This window comes from Physella acuta, unplaced genomic scaffold, assembly GCF_028476545.2.
Source record: "Physella acuta isolate Inbredline_101_S28 unplaced genomic scaffold, ASM2847654v3 ptg000396l, whole genome shotgun sequence".
In the NCBI taxonomy this organism is placed as follows: domain Eukaryota; kingdom Metazoa; phylum Mollusca; class Gastropoda; family Physidae; genus Physella; species Physella acuta.
Genome location: NW_026731915.1, coordinates 341,059 through 362,734, shown reverse-complemented (window position 1 = coordinate 362,734; position 21,676 = coordinate 341,059). Strand labels below are relative to the sequence as shown.

Sequence of the window (21,676 nt, the reverse complement as noted above, 5' to 3'; positions counted from 1 at the left end):
GGTAACAAACGAGCATTTCGCACATCTCATTTTACCCTTCATAAAAATACTTCCCATTTTACTGGTTAGAGTTAGAATGTTCAGTGTTTTGCGGTTTAGCGTAAAGGTTGTGAGAAAGGAAAAAGTATTATCTTCCGTTCGTGTAACGTTATGTTTTATTCTTCAGTCGCTTATAATACTTTGCTATATGCTCCTAAATACTAATCTTTATTTTCATATCGGCTTTTTTCTGTCAGTAAATACTTCATTGGTATATATCTTAAATCATTCCAAAACACCAAAGCAAACTTTGATGTTAATTTTAAAAAAAAAGCAGTAATATACAAAAGAATATACCAATAATATAACAATAAAAACACGTTATTTATTTGGCATAATGTTGATTCATGTTTATTATGTATATCTACTCAAAAGCTGCGTCTTTGTAAATTAAAAAAATTCGTCTTTAATAAAATCTCTAAACTAACATTAAAGTCCCGTGTAAAGAACTTAAAACGCAGTTTCTGTTGTTACGATTGTATGTGTTTACTTATGTCCAACTTATGTCGGGTACCCGCAGTAGCTTAGTTGACGTTGATATTTCTCTATTATCTGCCAGGCCGACTTAGAACGGCAACCACCAGGGTAGTGGCCACCCGCTCTATCAAACGACCACTTGTTTACGTTTGTTTTCTAACTGGTCAGGAGTAGTTAAAAAGAAATTAAGGCTTGCGTTAGTTTAACGACTGCGGCAAGGTTCAAATGTTAGTTCTAAAGAACATCCTGTTTATTACGCTAATTCTAGGGTCGTGTTCAAGAACGCTAGTTTTATAGAAGATTGTGTTCATGAAGAAAATTGTATAGAACATCGTAGTTATAACTCTAATTCTAATATCTTGTTCAAGAACGTAGTTCTTTAGAAGATGGCGAGTTAGCGATTCAAAATTTAGTTTGTAGAAAAAAAATTTATTCTCAGCGTCAATCAAAATCTATCAAAATCTTATTTAAAATATTTGAAATATAGGACTTACAGTATTTTAAAAATAGTTTTATAATATATATTTATATTTAGTTTATATAGGCTACACTTCCATTGTGTGGTTTAAACTGCTTTTGAAAAACAAAATACATAACAAGAGTTTCATCTTCTTGTTAGTATACAAAAATGCAATTAGCATGTAATTAGTAAATTATAAATTATTTTACGTGTAATTGCACAGCTTTAGTAATGAAATATTCATACAATCCATTTTTTTATGGAATTCAAAGTCGAAAATTATTTTTTTTATACGATAACCACTTGTTGATGTCGCTCTACATCATGTACAGACCAAATTTAGAACTGTAGTTTGATACTCGAAAAACGAATACATAAGAATTTTAAGCCTAGAATTTTTTTTTATTGTAAACAGATTGCGAACAATATTAAAATTAAATATACTGTAGCCAATATTTTAAGCTTGGTTTTTTATTAGTACAAACTTAAATGTTTAGCTATTATTAACTTTAAATTTTACATAAAATATAATCGTTCTTTTAGTGTTAAGATATATATTCACGAATAAGATTAAATAAAAGTTTAATTAAATAACAGCTTAAATTAAATTTAAATTAAACAATAGTTTAAATTTGATTTAAATTTAACAAAAGCTAAAATTTATCAAAAATAGATTTTAGACAGTTTTTTTTATGGTTTTAAACGAAATTCTACTTTTTGCCAGATTTTTTCAAATTTGTGTATTGTTTATCATAGAATCCGGTTTTAGATTGACCTTGTAATTTGGTGCTTTAAAATAATGATCTTTGTGAGAATCTTCTGGATTTTTCTTCTGGAATAAACACACCAGGCTATAGATCAGTGCTTGACAGGACTTTAGTCAGTGCCAGACTGCAGTTTGGTTAGTGCTAGACTGGTCTTTGGTCAGTGCTAGACTTCGGTTTTGGTCAGTGCCGGACAGGACTTAAGTCAGTGCCAGAGTGAGGTTTGGTTAGTGCTAAACTGGACTTTGGTCAGACTTGGCCGTTGTTATTGCCGGACAGGACTTTGATCATCACTTGGACCCCCAGTGCCCCAACTTGACCCGGAAGTCATCAGTCTGATGTCAGACGACAGGTGAGACCTACCTGGACTGACCACCACACCCTCCCCCACCCAGCAGCCTGCCGGTCTGGATATCTCACGAGCTCCGTACAGCAAGTTCGCCCACAGGTCCAGCAGCATGTGGGCCCAGATGTCCAGTGTGTGTATATCGCCCGGACCCAGCCCACCGGCCGCGGCATTGGCTGATATGATCACGAGGAGTCAGTTCTTAGAAGGTAATTCAGTGGTGTTGGTGGATGTGTGCTGGGGCTAGGGTAGGGGCTAGGGTAGGGGCTAGGGTAGGGGCTAGGGTAGGAGCTAGGGTAGGGAGTAGGGTAGGGGCTAGGGTACGGGCTAGGGTAGGGGCTAGGGTATGGGCTAGGGTAGGGGCTAGGGTAGGGAGTAGGGTAGGGGCTAGGGTACGGGCTAGGGTAGGGGCTAGGGTAGGGGCTAGGGTAGGGGCTAGGGTAGGGGCTAGGGTACGGGCTAGGGTAGGGGCTAGGGTAGGGGCTAGGGTAGGGGCTATGGTAGGGGCTAGGGTAGGGACTAGGGTAGGGGCTAGGGTACGGGCTAGGGTAGGGACTAGGGTAGGGACTAGGGTAGGGGCTAGGGTAGAGGCTAGGGTATGGGGCTAGGGTATGGGGCTAGGGTAGAGGCTAGGGTAAGTCATAGGGCAGGGGCTAGGGTAGGGGCTAGTGTAGGGGCTACGATAGGGTATAGGGCAAGAGATACGGCAGGGTAGGGGTTAGGGTAGAAACTAGGGCAGGGGATAGGACAGGGTTTAGTGTAGGGGCTAGGTTAGGGGGATACTGAAAAGGCAAGGGCAGGGGCTAGGACAAGAGCTAGGGTAGGGAAGAGGACTGATTAGAGGGGAGACTATGGCAGGGTTTAGAACAGGGGCCCGCGCATGGACTATGTATATGCTAAAGTATGAATTATATTATGAAATAGTGGTAGGAGCAAATGTACAGGATAGCACAGTGCAGTGGCTACATTAGAGGCTAGTTTTGGAGCTAAAGTAGGGGCTATGACAAGAGCTATGGTAAAGGCTAGTTTTGGAGCTAAGGTAGGGGCTAAGACAAGAGTTATGGTAGAGGCTAGTTTTGGAGCTAAAGTAGGGGCTAAGACAAGAGCTATGGTAAAGGCTAGTTTTGGAGCTAAGGTAGGGGCTAAGACAAGGGCTATGGCAGTGCAATGGAAAGTACAGAGGACAGTGCAGAAGCTAAAGGCCAATCCGCTCCAATTAGGGGTGTGTTAAGTATCTAGGGTAGAAGGGAGAATTATCCTACGCATAAACAGTATCTTTAGTACATCAACTAAAAATAATATTATCCATTATGTACCGTATAATAAAACATGCGTTACATGTATATAGATAGATCTCTTTCCTTTGGTGTATTGAAACTTGCTTCTAATTTTATAAAAAAGCCAATCCAAACATATGCGAGTTAAATAATGCTTATACACAGCGGGTTGTCGATTATTTAAGTTAGACTATCGTCCTACTATCAATAACGCGACGACGTATTCTTGCATTCATTTCCCTACATTTGATAACAGAGTTAATTTCAAATAGAATGGCCCGTCAAATTCCCGAATCTATTGAGTGGTCGGTAACATTTTGCCATTTTTGTGACTATTATTTCTATAGTATAGATAAGTTAACATGGAGTAGAAATAAAGTATAGGCCCACTTTTGTTTCCTGTAATTTATTATAGAAATTTTAAATAGAAAGTTAAGAATGACAAGAACATTTTATATTTCAACGCTGTATTTGGAAACACGCCGTCTACTTTTTGTAAAATACTGTACTTATTTGTACCTGTCGGATTGAAAGCAGTGTTTCTTTCAGAAATCTTTTTTGGAGTGGCATTCGTGGCACTTGAAACTTTCAGGCAGGGGAGTGGTGGTGGGGGGTGGGGGGTCGGACTTCCCAAGTGGGAGGGGATTCACTGGTAACAGTATATATTTTCTATATTAAAATTCATTTCGTTGGATAAAGGGGGGGGGGGGGTTGGGCGGTTGACTCTGATTCTTGTTTTAAAAAAAAGTATGTACATAGAATAAAAAAGTCTGTACTTTTTAAAATATATTTATTTTTAATCTAAAATATCCAGTTACCAAATAATAATAGTTTGGATTAGTTACACAACACTCATAGGTGACTGTGTACGTAATTGTATGGCATTTTTATACACACCATTATACCACTTATTTAGCATTTTGTATAATATATCATACATTTAGAGAAAATACATAAAGCTACTTTTTTATATAACCTCCCCCCCCCCCACTACCTGTTTACAAAATTTAAAAAAAAATTTTACCAGTGTCCTACCCCTATGCCTCTCTCCCCTATAGAAAAATGTGCGAAAGAAACAATAGCTACGACATTAAATTACGGGCAAACATAAAAAATTTTGTCACGACATAACAACATATTTATTCATTTCAAGTCGTTGCAGTATTATGTTACGCACTTTTTTTGTATACTGATAAAACATTACTGGGTCAATTATTGAGCTCAAATTAATTTGTATTAATAATCATTCGTGCATTTTGTGGTTTGTAAAATTCGTGCTTCATTTATTGTTTTTTAAACGCTAAAGAGTACGATGGAGAGACACCAAGAGAGAGAATGTGTGAAAGAACAAAAAATCGTTTAAGCATGGTATCTTCATGGTCGTTGTCTTGTTTCTCAAATAAAAAAAAAACATTCTCCCCGCTTGAGATATTCAAGATTGGACAATACCGAGGTATCAACGGGACTTCTTCAGTAGTGAAACCCTTACGCCGGCTGCCGGCTGCCGGCTTTGGCCCGGCTCTTGACTCGGCTAACTCTGCCGGCAGCTTGAGCGCCGTGCACACCTCTATGAAAAGGCGCCGGCACAAAGCCCAAGTTCACGGAAGCCGTTCAGATCAAATCGGCACTTCCGGTATTCGGTTGCCATGTGAATCCGTGCGCATGCGTGCAGCTCGACAACTAGCTTCCTGTTTCCGTCACTTTTACAAGCCCCGTTCTTCAACAACTTTAGAGATGTTTTTAACCGGAGACCGGCGGATACTAGTGCGGTCAAATACGTCGATGTAAAACATGTAAAAACACGGACTAAAGTACCGGATTTTTCCGGTGTATTAGAATACAGTGTATAACACGACCACCCAACTTTCGCTCTGTATTGATGACAAATTTTATATGGCACGGCCGGACATATAAATTGTTACCAACTTGTCTAGTTTAAATAGACTTTAGGGTATACTTACGCAATGAAGACGACTCCCGGAGTATAGAAGATTTTCCTGATAAAATGGTGTGTGTTAAAGAGTAAAACATGTCGGCGGGAGGGGGATTAAAAGATAAAATATACTGAAAAGTTTTTCGAGCCCATTTTAAATATGATAAATATCTGCATCAAGTGGATTATTTAGTTCGCGTTTTCAAAAAAAAATGGTGTATTTTTCTTTCTAATATCGATACCATTATACCGTCATTACATCTAACTGTGGCTTTAACCATAACCACATCATTAACATGTGTAACACCACACGCTAATGCTGGTCATAGCTTCTGAGCTTAGCTCTGACGCTAAAATTAACCATTACTGTAAAAAAAAATTAACTAGCTGATGTTATACTGTTAAAGTTTCTGTGCTTTAACTAGAATGGCGTTTTCATGAGAGCCTTGAAAAAAAACACAATTTTAGAAAAAATAATTACAAAAAAATGATGTGAATGTTTGTAAGTTAATGACAACATTGTTTGTTTGTACCATAGTTACAGTGAGGCTTGTAGGTTAATTAAAATGTTTGGATAATAATTATAATCAGGTTTTTAGGTTAATTAAAACGGTTTTCATATCCTCGTGAATAAGTTTCATCCAGTCCAGTTATCACTGATGTGCTTTGTCTTAATAATGTGTGTTTAGAAATATTAGCTTTCACAACATACATAAATACACACAATTGCAATGTGCATTGTTTTACGTGTAATGTGTAATTAAGAAAGATCACCCTCCAACACAACCACCACATACACACACATCCAAACGTCCACACGTCCACACGTCCACACGTCCACACGTCCACACGTCCACACGTCCACACGTCCACACGTCCACACGTCCACACGTCCACACGTCCACACGTCCACACGTCCACACGTCCACACGTCACACGTCCACACGTCCACACGTTCACACATCGACACATCCACACATCCACACATCCACACATCCACACATCCACATATCCACACACCCACACACCCACACATCCACACATCCACACATCCACACATCCACACATTCGAAATGTGCAGTTCATACGTGGTTAACTAAGATAATAAAAATACGTAACAACACGCACACACACAACACTAAACATTGTCTTTACATTTTGTAGTAAATTTATAAACAACCTACACACACTCTCACACACACGCCATCCTCACACACCACTACACACTTCCCTGCCCTACTTCTATTAACATTTTTTAAAGAGTAAGACGAATGAACTTTCACGAAATGGATATGCTTTGCTTCGTTCTGTAAACATAAAAATTGCGTCTTAAGATGAATGGTTGATTACGTCTGTGCGTATCGTATTACCGAGTTCAACACACTCGAGTCAATGTGTTTTAGTTGGATTTGTTGATGGGTAAACTAGTAGTTTATTCCAGGCATCTCTACGGGCGAGTGTTAGATCACTGGTCAGACCGACTTCAATTGGCGCCATCTCCGTAGTGAGGCCTTAAGTGACCCCCCCCCCCCCCAGAGAAATACTTTTACCAGTGTCTCACCCCCTCGGAAAAAGTCCGCACCCCCCTTCCCTTCAGAATATCTCTGTTTCCTACTACCTCTGTTTGCCACTAACCTCTATTGTTGTCACTAACCCCTGATTTTGCCACTACTTTGTTTGCCACTTCCTCTGGTTGCCATTACCTCTGTTTACCACTACCTCCGTTTGCCACTAACCTTTGATGATGCCACTACTTCTGTATGATATTACCCCTGCTGTAGTAATTAACCGTTGTCATTCTATTGATCAAAGAACACCACGAGTAAATGTTATGGTAATAAAGATGCGTTCACAAAGTAAATAATCTTCAAGCTAATCTGCAATCATAATAGAGAATACACGGACTGGGAAGACTTGCCTCAAGCGTGTAGTGTATCAGTTCAGTGACAGAGTGCCATTTGGTGTAGAACTGTGAGATGATCTGCTAGCAAAGACACAGTTGGGACAATCGGAAAAGTGAGGGGGGGGGGGGGGGGGTTTGATTTGTTGTTTTAGTTTTGGTTCAGTTGGTATGGAAGCTTGCAGCATGACTCGCAAGAGATAGGCAGAGAGAGAGAGAGAGAGAGAGAGAGAGAGAGAAGGAGAGAGAATGAGAAAGATAGAACGAGAGACAGGGAGAGAGATAGGGAGAGATACAGAGAGAGAGACAGAAAGGGAGGTAAATAGAACGAGAGAGACAGAGACAGTAGAGAGACAGGGAGAGAGAGAGACAGGGAGAGAGAGATAGGGAGAGATAAAGAGAGAGAGACTGAAAGGGAGGTAAAGAGAACGAGAGAGACAGAGACAGGGAGAGGGGGAATAATTTGAGGAGAAAGAGGACAGAGGGGGAGAGAAGAGAATGAGAGAGGCAGGGACAGGGAGACATAGACCGGGAGATAGAGGAGAGAGGACAGAGAGGACAGAGATAGGGGCTAGAAGAGAGATCAAGACAAAGACAGAGAGAGTAACAGATGAGAGAAATAGCCCAATGAAGACATACTAGTGATATTGGATCTAAAGACAACATCATTGTAGAACCGTCAAAACAAATAGTTGGGGGGGGGGGAGGGAATGAGGTGACAGTGGGAGGGTGGGGGACACTAATGCGACAGAAATCTGAAGCTCACTAACAGAAGCGGTGACCCGGAAGTTGTGGGGTTTTGTGGTTGTGACGTGCGGTACACCCTCCAGGCGTACACGCATGCGCAGTGTTTCCTATTTCGTCAACGTTCACTGTTTTGTTATCTTTTAAATTGGTTTGTTTTCTTTTTCCATTTTTAAAAAAAATATGCGTACTCTAAAAATATAAATCTCGATTTAACTTGAGTCGTATTTATATTTAAAAATTCTTAAACGAAATTACAGGAAAAAAATATAGTAGAAAAAAAAGTCTTAATCTAACAGAAAAATACTCTAATAACTGCTATTAATAGAACATAGTAAAAAAATGTAGTTTAATTTTTTTTAGAAGAGTAATGTAATAATAATGTCTTAAATATCATGTTGTGTCTAACAAATGTTACATATTTTGAACTTTTAAAGCGCAGATGTGCGAGAGGGATGATAGTTAGAGTTTGTAAACCTACCCGAAAATCTGGCCAATCGTCTTTATTCTCAGCTGGTTCTAGCATGTTACTAAAGTTACTAGTATTTTGTTCCTAGAGCTTCAGTGGAGTATTTTATGTCGTCGGTTGTAGCTTAAAAATGCGAAACTGTTAAATTGGTTAAAAGGTTACAAATGAATTTTTTTTAAACGATTTAGTAATACTTTCTAATATATTTTGTTATATTTTTTAAAAAACTCATGAGCTGATTCTATTATACCTTTTCAATACATCTTTATTTGTATTGACTTCTTATAATAATCAAAATAACTTTCGAACAAAAGATCGGGGGTGGGGGGAGCGTGGGTTAATTACACTGGCAGCTACACATACATAGTTTCGTATTTTTTAAAATATTAATGTATTTATATATATATATATATATATATATATATATATATATATATATATATATATATATATATATATATATATATATATATATATATATATTCCAATCTAATTTGAAATAAAATTATTAAAATTCAACGAACTTAAAATATAACAAAAATTAAATAATATCTATCTATCTATTAATCCCTGCATAATCCGATCCAATCATATTTCCCCATTGAAAAACTCGCTCCGTATGTAGGTTTGGAAACCCATCAGGTGCGCCTGTGATATGTTGGGTATGATGGCGTGTACGCGGTGGCCTGGCGTATTCCGGTAGTTGAACGGGAATCCCCGATTAGAGGAAGCCGTGCAGGTGAGTGTGGCTACTAATAGGATTGGGGAAAATCCGATTGTACGCGAGAGAAAAAGATAATGTCTGTCGTGAAAGGATTAGTGGGCGCAGATTGTGGGTTAAGGACAAGGGAGTCCGTGGGGACGGGGGGATCTAGGGACTGGAGGGGGGGGGGGCTGGGAGAATGTGGGGAGTGGGGGTGTGGGGACTGAGGGTGGTGACTGAGGGGTGTGGGGACTGGGTTATGGTATGTGGGAGGATGTGAGGACTGAGGGTGTGGGGACTAAGGGAGTTGGGGACGGGGGGGATGTAAGGACTGGAGGTATGGGTATTAAGAAGATGTGTGGACTGAGGGTGTGTGGGGATTGGAAAAATAAAGACTGGGGGATGTGGGGACGAGGTGGGGGTTGGGAGATGGGGCTAGGGATAATGTAGGAGAGAGAAAATGGAGGTGGTGGGAAAAAGAGAGAGAGAGAGAGAGAGAGAGAGAGAGAAATGCATCCAACCTTTATAGGTACTATCTGTACGATGGGTAGGCTACATGGGAATCCTTAATGCCCATTATTAGACTCTTGTTATATAATGATTGGATCCTATAATAGTTTTCCGGATATTAATTGTCGTATTTTTTTCTCCCCCCCCCCCCCTTGGGCGTGTTGATGAGTGCTGGTGTCCTTGTGTTGATATAAGAGTGAACTGACAGGATTTAGTAGGGGAAACAACTATGAACACGAACAAAGTAGGGGAAGCAACAATGCCCACGAACAAAGTAGGAGAAATAACAATGTACACGTCCCTAACAACACTTAGAGTTGTCTGATTTGTGTTGCTACAGGTTGTGTTACTCCTTGACCTCTGAACCCCGCTGACAAAAGTGGATGGTGTCAAGTATTGTTTTCTTCTTGAGTTGTATTCATATTATGAATAGAGGTCATTTTAGCTATGACTGTTTGAATTTATACGATTTTTATTAAAATTAATATTTAATATACCTTGGGTCAACGGATGGCTTTGCCTATTTGCTTGATTTTACATAAGTTATCTTAGTTTCGATTTTGAGCGAAGGCTTCGCTTAGCGGTAGAGAGCTAGACTGTTTAACCGTAGTCTTGAGTTCGAATCCATGTGTTGGGCACTTATGGGAAATTATGATGATGATGCTTCGCTACACAGATGTTACTTTAGCTCTTGTTCTTACGCAATATAACAATGTATTTAAACTCTTCTTGATTTTTTTTAGACATTTTTTTTATCTCTTTCTTACCTCACACGATGAATTTGGCTCTAATTTTTGTTACTATTTTATTCAAGTCTTCTTCCCAGGGTACAGTAAAAAAGTGCACACGCACACACATACACACATGTACAAACGTTCTCGTCCACACATACTCATGCATACTCATGCACACACACACACTAAGATGCTTATCTACTTACATATTATTATCTCGAGAGATCAAGTACACAGCGAGCAGATAAATATAGATCCAGATAACAATATTAATTTTATATACTTCATACAAATTCTTTTTTATCTTATTTGTGTTATAAGATACTTATGCCAAGTTACAAAACTGAAATGATATACCTTGAATAAACTAAATTTCCTTTAAACAATGGGGTGGTACTTCTGAATGAGCAGACACATTTATTACGACTAACAGGTATTGCGTGATCAAAGGGATTGGCCTTGAGGCAGGAGAGAAAGTTCGCACTTTACCAGACTCAGCGCGGAATCGTAGCGTGTTGAATTAGAATAGGTCCATGCGTAATTGTGGAGATTTTTTTTTTGGTTTTGTTAGATAGTTAGGTATCGAAGCGTGTTAGATTAGAATAGGTCCATGTGTAATTGTAAGGATTTTTTTGGTTTTGTTTAGATAGTTAGGTATCGAAGCGTATTTGATTAGAATAACTCCATGTCTAAATGTGGATTTTTTTTTCGTTTTGTTTAGATAGTTAGGAATAATAGAGTATTTGATTAGAATTGGTCCATGTGTAATTTGATTTAGGTATTTCGGTTTTATTGAAGTAGGTCAAGTGTGTGTGTGTGTTCGTGTAGCTGTTGATTTTGTATGGTGTTATAAACTGTGTATGTTGTTAAAGCAAACAAATAATGTTCAGTTTAACCGAATGGTGTTAGGTTTATGTAATGTTAAGGATGTTTAACAGACCTTAGACAAGAAGAGACTCTAAGAGATTCAAGCTCTAGCTTGGTGGATTCAATTTGTGAGTTGAATGTTATATTTCTTTGTGTGTTGGTGAGTAAATGTGTGAGTTGAGTGATCTAGATTAATGTGTGTTTAGAAAATTAAACACACAAGTTGAGTGTAGTATTTCCATGTGTGTTTGGTGAATTAAATGTGTGAGGTGAGTGTTAGATTTACTTGTGTAGTTGGTGAATTAAATGTGTGAGGTGAGTGTTAGATTTACTTGTGTAGTTGGTGAATTAAATGTGTGAGGTGAGTGTTAGATTTACTTGTGTGGTTGGTGAATTAGACGCACAAGTTGAGTTGTCTATATCAAGGCGTGTTTGGAAATTAAACACAAGTTTTGAGTGCAGTAGTCTCCTTTGTGTTTAGTGAATTAAACACAAGTTTTGAGTGCAGTAGTTTCCTTTGTGTTTAGTGAATTAAACACAAGTTTTGAATGCAGTAGTTTCCTTTGTGTTTAGTGAATTAAACACAAGTTTTGAATGCAGTAGTTTCCTTTGTGTTTGGTGAATTAAACACAAGTTTGAGTGCAGTAGTTTCCTTTGTGTTTAGTGAATTAAACACAAGTTTGAGTGCAGTAGTTTTCTTTGTGTTTAGTGAATTAAACACAGGAGTTAAATGCAGCATTCCCCTGTGTGTTTGGTGAATTAAATGTGTGAGTTGAGTGTTGGATTTACTTGTATGTTGTTGAATTAGATACAAGATTTGAGTGTCGTATTTCCTTGTGTTGTTGAATTAGATACAATATTTGAGTGTCGTATTTCCTTGTGTTGTTGAATTAGATACAAGATTTGAGTGTCGTATTTCCTTGTGTTGTTGAATTAGATAAAAGAATTGAGTGTCGTATTTCCTTGTGTGTCTGGTGAATTAAACACAAGAGTTGAATGTTGTATTTCCTTGTGTTAGTGAATTAAACACAAGTGTTAAGTTCTAATTTTCCTATGTGTTTAGTATTTGGTGAGTAAAGCGGCTTTACGAGTACTATACAACATTCAGTGAATTGACTTCACGAGTTGAGGACTGTATTGTCCTCTGTGTTGGATGACTTAAGCGCATGACTTAAAAGTTGAAGTTCATGGCGAGTTGTTTTATTAACTCGATTACCTCCCCTGTGTCGGTGCCCTTTCGCCATCCACAAAATCAATTCTTTCTAATCAAGCACCACGCTATATCGATTAATACTTTAAAGAGCCTGGCTCCTAATTGACTGCTACTTAACATATACTGCCCATGATGAATGTATTGTTTTTTGTCGGCGAACTTATGAAGATATTAAGTTAAGTTAAGAACAGGTAAATAAACTGAGTTTTTGTTGATTGGTTAGCAAAATAGAAATCAATATCATTTCAATTATTAAAATCATTTTGAAATAGTTGTTAATTATATTAAAAATAATTTGATTGAATCAATCAAAATTATTGTAGCATAATTTCAATCTATTTACTTTATAATAATTAGCAACAGCAAAACGTATGGAATTGGCAAACAAAATAAATTGGATAAAATAATATTTATTAGTTTTTATTGAATTTTATTTATTTTATCAGGAGTAAAATAAAATAACAGTTTTTTTTCTGTTGCTACTATCAAATAAATATCTGTCAAGAGTTTTACGTCTCGGGTATATAAGAGTCGCTCGTACAACGTATTGTGTGTGGGGGACTTAACTTTGGGGGGAGGGAGCGGACTAGATTTTCCTTGATGGGGGTGGGTGGAGAATGAAAAAAACTATGTTTTCTTTATAAATTATATTCCTTTATATACTAACACAGACAAACCTCTCCTTTATGTACTAATACAGACAAACCTCTCCTTTATATACTGCAGACTAACCTCTCCTTTATATACTGACACAGACAAACCTCTCCTTTATATACTGACACAGACAAACCTCTCCTTTATATACTGCAGACTAACCTCTCCTTTATATACTGACACAGACTAACCTCTCCTTTATATACTGACACAGACAAACCTCTCCTTTATATACTAATACAGACAAAACTCTCCTTTATATACTAATACACACAAACATCTCCTTTATATACTAACACAGACAAACCTCTCCTTTATGTACTAATACAGACAAACCTCTCCTTTATATACTAATACAGAAATATCCCCGTGCATATATTGACACAAAAAAACTTTATCACAGACACATACATAAATCTCCCTTATAACCTCATACACAGACTAACCTCCCATACATATTTAGACAGACCTCCTCTACATACAGAGATAAACCTCCCTTAAATACATACAAATACATACATTTCCCTTACATACCCAGACATAAACCTCGCCTACATACACAAACCTCCCCTACATAATATTCTGACACAGAAGAGCCTACTCTATAGATCCACCTACAGACGAACCAGCTACCAGCGCCGCTATAAAACCCGACCCGCGGGCCTAAAACAAAGGACCCAACCTGCCGAGGTAGACGCTCCCGTAACGTTGCGTGTTTCACTACCTCCCTCCCCCCCCCTCCCCGCGGTGCCGCTAATCCCGGCCATATGGGTGGGTGAGTAGAAGACACGGTTGACTGAGCACAAGTTTCCCGACATTTCAACTGAGTTCGGCGTCTCCCCATGACATGTGGTCTTTTGTCAGTCGCGTTTCACCCCCCCCCCCCCATTTTATCCTGGTACCGTACCGTTGCAGACGGACGTGTGTGTGTGTGTGTATGTGTGTGTGTGTGTGTATAATATATGCGCCACCATATGCCGTAAATGTTACACTTTGGAGACAGCCGACAGAATGTTGTTGTTTTTTTCTCTCTCGTTCCAGACGACAGCTAAAAAAAATATTAATTAAATATCTCGGTTTTATACTCCTATTTCGTCATTTCGTCCCGTTAAAAAATTAAACCTAAAATTAGTTTTTTTTTTCGTTTTATTACATTTTGTTATATAACAATACTGTCTATTTTTTGCGTTCTATATTACATCTTTCTTACAAAATATCTTTTTTGTATAGTAAAAAATGATATCATTATCCTTCGTGGTCTGCCATTAGATTAAATTAATTGTAGCAATGTTGATTAAATCTGGCAGTAGTAGAAACGATAGCAGGTCTGATTGGTAGGTCCTACATGCATTGAATACAGTGGCGTCACAAGGTCGGGTGCCACTTCGTGTGTTAATTTGGGGCGGCACCCCACCCCCAACTTCTCCAATAATTTTGTATTTTACAGTTGGGTGTCACCTCTTAAATGGTGTCTACCGGTGCGGACCGCAACCCCCTCCCCCGCTTCCCCTTATGTAACGCCACTAGCTAAATTTTAAAATAAACTATCTGTAGATACATTTTTTTTTTCTTTACTTTGTTAATTAATAGAAAGAGGAAACAAAAAGGTTAAACATTTTCACTGAGTATCCAACGTATACGGAGATTTAACGAATTTTTAAAGTTATTTGACTTTTAAATAAAACAGAATAATCTGACAAGTGACTCGATTAAACTTATACACCACGTTTACTGATCTACAATTTTGAATAATATCATTTAAAATCTTATGCATGTTACGTACCGCGTTGTTTCTGATAAAGGACAACTCTTCGTGACTATGTTCACTACTTTTATTCCGTCCAAATCTATATATATTCAAAAGTAGCCCTCGTCCTAATCGCTAGCAACTGACCCCTGACAATCATCCACTCCAGCTTTTATACCGCATTCGACCTTGGGATAACAATACACAAACACACCGGGGTTAACAATATACTAGGGTAAACTCAACTCACACACTCCCCTAATTCTAGATCATTCTATCCTATTCTAATCTAACCTACAACTGACCCGTAACAATGCATATACAGTTGAGTTCCATTGTCAGACCAAACGATACATTGAGCAAATGAATAATGTGTTTCTTGAACTCGGCTTATGAAGGGATAGCGTGCTCAGAATCATAGCAGGTCGAGTTTAGTTTCCGTAATGTGAGTCAGGTACTCGTCAGAGCTGGATGGACTCAGGAAGGTCCCTACACCTAGTCCAGACAAGATCCGAACTCTAGACTTCCGGGTTGACAGTCGAAAGCTCTACCCCCCCCCCCCCCAACCACGCCGTCCTGTCTGACTCCTGTTACATGACGCATATTTCCTTCTGTGACACCGAACTGCTATGTGTGACACGATCCAGTAACATTATTAGGCTCGGAGAGTAGAGTGGTGGGGAGCATTTAAGATTACCAAAAATATGTATATTCTAGTTTGTGTATGGTTGTGCGTACATGTGTTTGTGTTTTTGTTTTTTGTGTATATGTTTGTATGTGTGTATGTGTTTGTTTGTGAATGTGCTTTTATTCTGTGTAGGTGAGTATTCTTCAATTGAAGAGACGTGTCACTGTGTGAACGTGCTTTTGTGTGTGCTTGTATCGTCCTATCATACAAGGACATACACATATGTCGTGTATGTCAACATTACTGTTGTATGACCAACTTATCAGGGTCTTCACGTCTACCATGACAATTATCTCCCTGAATATATTTATCTGTGTACTCGTCTAAACATGGGGCGGCGTGGATTAGTGAGTAGAACGCTATACTGCTAACCCGATAGTCTCGAGTTCGAATCCAGGTTCAAGTCAGTTTAAACTACCTAGTCCACCCAGCTCTGATGGGTACCTAACTCATGTTAGGGAAAGTAGAGGCGACTGTGTAAAGTGCTGATAACTTCCTTTCATATGCCAAGTTAAAAAACATGAACTCTACTTCATCTGCCTATGGTATAAAGACGATTCTTTACTTTTTACCTGTCTAGACGGCTTTTTTTTTAAATTATATAATAACACAAAATGCGAATCCCACCCCTCCCCCCATGGCATTTTATATAAATAAAGTAACATGTGTTTAGCTGTGAGTTTATTACTCAGATGGTCTACAATTCAACACACGGACGTGTGATAAAATATTTAATTAACACATGAGTGAGTTCTTGCCAGACGGATAAAAAAGAAACCATAAAAAAAAAGAGTTCTATTACCACCTCTTTGCCAACATAAATAGAGGTTCTTATCTCTATTATGGTTCTTTTCTAACCGCATTTTCTTCTTTTTAAGTCTTTTTTAAACATTTTTTTTCTTTTTTCTTTAGTTTTTTTTTTTTTACATTTTTTAGTGTTGTTTTTATTTTGTATGTTTTGTTTTGTTTTGTTTTTATTACGTTTTTCTTGTTCTATTTTTTTTTGTGTATTTTTTTGTGTGCTGTTTTTATTATGTATTTTTTTTTATTTTGTATTTTTGTTTTTCTTTTTTAATTGTGTGTGTTTTTTTTGTTCATTTTTAAAAATATTACGTGTTTTATTTTTCTTTGTTTTTTAAAACCGTTTAGCAACAAACAAAAAATTCAAACGTTTTACACATTTTTCTCGAATTTTGTAGCTTTGGACATAATTTTCTACCCAACCAATCAAATGGCGTGTAATTATTACCGCCGTGTGCCGGCGCTATGACGTGAAACCACGAGAAAACAAGACGAACACAAGGCGAGGAAGGGAGGGAGGGAGGTGGAGAGAGGGGGTGGAGGGGTACAGACACGAGACCGTACGGATGGGTTGACATGCGCACAAGTAACTTAACAGCCCGACAGATGTGCCGCGGTCCGCCATATTGCGCATGACATTTCAAATGATATCACGCGACCTTAAGACGTCTAGATTGGGAGACTGAAAGGTGCAGGGGGGAGGAGGGGGGAGGGGTGTGAAAAGCATTGCTTGAATACGCGTACACTCATTATCTTAGCGGTGTTGAGTCTAGGAGAAGGGTGGGGATAGTGTGGGTAAGGGTGGAGGCGGGGGTCTATTTTAAGAGTGCCATTAAAAAGTTTTCGTGAGCTCGCCTAAGCCTCTTTCTGATGCCTCATCCCAGGAGCACCCGACCGGGACAATCGTCTCACCTGTGAAAGGAAAGACAAGGGCCCTAATCCTCAACATCTCACCTTGGATTAGCTCCCTTTTAATAGGGACACGATGGAGGTCACGTGCCGCCCGTCCGCTGGCCAGCCACGCCCACCGCGGGGGTAACATCAGCAAATATCCGGGTATTATAGCCTGCATATAATCCGGATTAACGAGTGATTTGTTGTTTTTTTTTAACCATAAAGATGGACTCATTAAGCATCGATATACCGACCTTAGTTGCACTCCAGGGAAGTTGAATGGTGTAATACATGTCATGAATTTTATTGGGGATAAGTGCGTGAATAGGGCTAATACTTCTAGGGTCTAGAGTGTGGCATTCGATTAGGCTAGTCAGCGTCGGCAGGGCATCTGTTAAAAATGTATTATTACGTAAAATCTAGCCTGTCGATACGTAAATGTGTGTCTATGTATAAAATGAATATAAAATTATACAATACATTGTATATGAAAGTAAATATATTGGCCTAATTAACTAGGCATATACACAACATAATATAGGACTGTATAACTAACCGTTACTTTTGTACTTATATACTTACATACTTGTAAATATATATTTTTGCGGGGTACGGCGTACCGGCACCTTTTTCAATGTTGGGGAAAAAATATTACTTTTCTTGTATTTTAACGTTCATCATTAATTTATATTATTAATTTGTTAATTGTTAATTTAGCATCTTTGCAGTTGTGATTTAGCTGGCAACGAGGTGCGAACTGGTAGTTAAAAGTTAGGCAATCCATCACTTAGAACCGGCACTAATTTTTCTACAAAAAAGCACTGTATATATATATATATATATATATATATATATATATATATATATATATATATATATATATATATATATATATATATATATATATATATATGTGTGTGTGTGTGTGTATGTATTTTTGATTCTTAAAATAATACCACTGAAACTTTATATATATATATATATATATATATATATATATATATATATATATATATATATATATATATATACATTTTACCGTTGAACATCAACCCGTAAAACTGAACTTTAACGCAGGACAATCAACATCCCACACTAACTGTTGTCCTTTCTTCTCTTAACAAAATTTAAAAGAAGAAAAAAAAAAATCGATGTAATCCCTCGATCTGATATTTTTATGAGTTTTTTCTAAAATAATCATCTTTAGAAGTTTACCCAACAAAACCCATCACCCCCAACCCTCCCTGAGTCTAGCTCTTCAAGAAAATATCAAAGATATGTCGACCTGGTCTGGTCCACCCCCCTCCCCCCCCACACACACCCACACACCCACCCCCTTAAGCTGATCTTGTAATCTTCACGAGCCTGAAAACAAATACCACACACGCTCCCGCCATTAATGCCGGTGTTGTTCCGTGTATCGACTTCCGGTAACCTTTGGTCGGAACTTTTCCCCGGCGCGCAAGCGAGCCCTCCGCGGGGGTCACTCCGGCACAAAACTGCCGGACCTTTTATTTCCCGCCCACCGGCGCGTGGCGCGGCCCGCCCTGGCGCGTGCTCGTATTATGACGTCACGTCAGTAATGACGTGGACGACATGGAAGTGACGTGCGGCCCCTTCAGGGGCGCGCGGGCGTCTCGTCGTGTGAGGGCGCGTGCGGGCCATCTGCGATCCGGGCGACCTTGTCAGAGTTACCAGCAATGGCATCTGACAGCGAATTTGATTGGTGGGTTTAAAATATGACAGTTCTTTTGATTGGTGCATTTTGAATGGGGGGACTAATTTTTGTGTTTAGTTTTGGAATAGTACAGAGTTTGCAAAGAAAAGGTAGTCTTAACATGTCTACACAACATAGCGTGAAACTTTACCGCCGTACTCTCCTTAACCAGTGTTTCTTTCAGACTATTTTCTCCGCAGGGGGGTATTTGAAATTTTCTAGGAGGGGAGGACTAAATTTTTCTGGGGAAGGGGGGGGGGGCGCAAACACTCGTAAAAACTTATATTTTCTATATAAATTATATTTTGTTCAAGGGAGGGGGAGGGGATCGAAAACATGCCTGAAAGAAACTCTGTCCTTAACTTATTAAGTGCTAGGCATTCGTAAAATTCTTGCTGGCATTTATTGTAGTGCGGTTGGTTTATCTTAAATCTACTGGCTAAGTATTGTATTATTTCGGCTACCTCCGATAGGCGATGTTCACAAAATAGTACTATAAACTAAACTACTTCTAACCAATGCAGTGTGTTATTGTTCTGGCCATCTAGATAAACTACCCAAAACCCTAACCAACTACTCACAACAGTTTACGTTGGAAAAACAAAACCGTAAAGGAAAACTATAATAGCCTATAGCTCTATTAAACCCAAACACTAGCTTGATAATTTAACAGATTTATAAAACTAATCGAAAACCTAATCATTATTGATACACAATTAGTATCTTTTCCTGTTAGTATTCAAGACACGTTAGGCAGATAAGGTAGAGTTTATCTGTTTTAATGACATCCAGGGATGCCTTCAGGCATTTCTTCCGATGGCCCCCACATCCTACCAATGAAATAATTTTTTAATAGAAAATATATACTTTTGACAGACTTTTGACAGTATCCGACCCCCCCACCCCCTCCTCCCCGAAATTTTCAAGAGCCTCCGGAGCAAAAAGTCTGAATGAAATACTGTAGAGCTCGGGATAAGCCTAGCCGCTTTATTATTCTCCGACGTCAGTCAGGTACCCATCATAGTTGGGCGAACTCGATGACGTCTTACAGACTTGAGTTCGAGTACCGAACCCGAGACTTTAGGAGTAGAAGTCATGTACACTACCACCTGACAATGCCGTCTCTAGTTTTGTTACGTAGAACACAATGCGGTGTCGGGTTTATCCGCCTGTAATTATCATAATCTTATAGACGTGACAATATCATCTGCACTATGTGGTATCACTAATGGAAGTTCCAAAACGTAATCAAATTAAAGCTAATTATTTACAGACACGACACCGTCAATTAAAAACTCCAAGACTTATTTAAATGTATTCGCTTTATATGTAGTCAAAGGGCCATGAATTATTACTTCCGCTGAAGAAAACTTTTCAAAAGCCGTAAGCGATTTTTTGTCAAAAGATGAGTATAAATTATGTAGAGCAATCCAACGCGGTGGGTGTCGGGCTTGGTGTGAGTATTTTTTTTTGCCCGGGACCTCGGGCCCGTGCACGTGCGTGAGTGCGCGTGTGGCAGGTTGTCTGACGCAACAGAAGGCCGGGATGTCGCGCGCCGCTGGAGGGTGACGGGTGAGCAGAAGGCCCGGGAGAGGTTAAGACGTTAACCTCAGGGCGTGGCGGGACGGGTGAAGGGTCGGGAGGGACACAGGGTCGGGGATAGGTAGAGGGACGGGGACGGGTGGAGGGTCCTAGACGCGTAGAGGGACGGGGACGGGTGGAGGGTCCTAGACGCGTAGAGGGACGGGGACGGCTGGAGGGTCCTAGACGGGTAGAGGGACGGGGACGGGTAGATGGTTATGGTTAGGCATAGGGTTAGGATGGGCAGGGGTCTGGTACGGGCAGAGAAACGGTGAAGAGATGTGAGTTGATATTTAGCAGTATAAAATTTAGTTGGATAGTTATAGGATTTGTAAATAGGTTACTAACTTCTCGTTTTCGTAGTTGCCAGCTTGTATTTTTTCAAATCAAGTGTGAACAGTTCGATCAAATCTCTAACAAAAATAGAAACGTTAGTTCCGGTCTTGTTATTTAAAACCCTCCTCCACCATATTCAAAAATTAAGAACGAAGAAGAAGAAGATTTAAAACCCTAAACAATGATTATGACAGACGTCGGTAGCTAGCTAATAGAAAAATATAGCCAACTTTGTGTTGTGATTATTTTTAAATAAGTGAACAATTTGTTATTATTGATTCAAATATGAAATATGTTGTCCCAAACTTAGATGTTATATATATATATATATATATATATATATATATATATATATATATATATATATATATACTTATACACACACACACATATATATATATATATATATATATATATATATATATATATATATATATATATATATATATATATATATATATATATATATCATGTTTTTGTTATTAATGTGAATCACTTTCGCAACAATTAATTTGGTTCGAAAATGTATATCCTTCCCTGGCCAACGAAATTTCGAATCGAGAGAGAACGGAACTTACAAGCCCTGTAGAAAGCATACTGAGTTTTTTTTTAATTTTTTTCTGGTAAAAAAAATATAGTCACGCAAGTGCGTGTTAGTGCGCGAGATTTTAAGGTAAAAAAAACATTGACGACTATTCAAAAAATTGGTCACTACTCTAGTCTTAACACACGCAAATACAGGTTTATTTTAACGGTTTGAATGTAAATGTTGATAGACATGGGAGGGAATAATTGCGGTCTGATTGTAATTGTACATTTAAA

General features: G+C 38.5%; 1 protein-coding gene across 1 annotated transcript in view; it reads left to right on the top strand.

Moving 5' to 3' along the window:
• The first annotated feature begins 1,741 nt into the window (after positions 1 to 1,741).
• The window catches only part of LOC131942229 (LIM/homeobox protein Lhx3), a 40,638-nt gene continuing 20,703 nt past the window's right edge, over positions 1,742 to 21,676 (top strand). Inside the window, exon 1 of the mRNA XM_059301973.1 lies at positions 1,742 to 2,295. Within this exon, the coding sequence (XP_059157956.1) occupies positions 2,199 to 2,295 (97 nt within the window). The 5' untranslated portion in view covers positions 1,742 to 2,198. The remainder of the gene's footprint in view (positions 2,296 to 21,676) is intronic.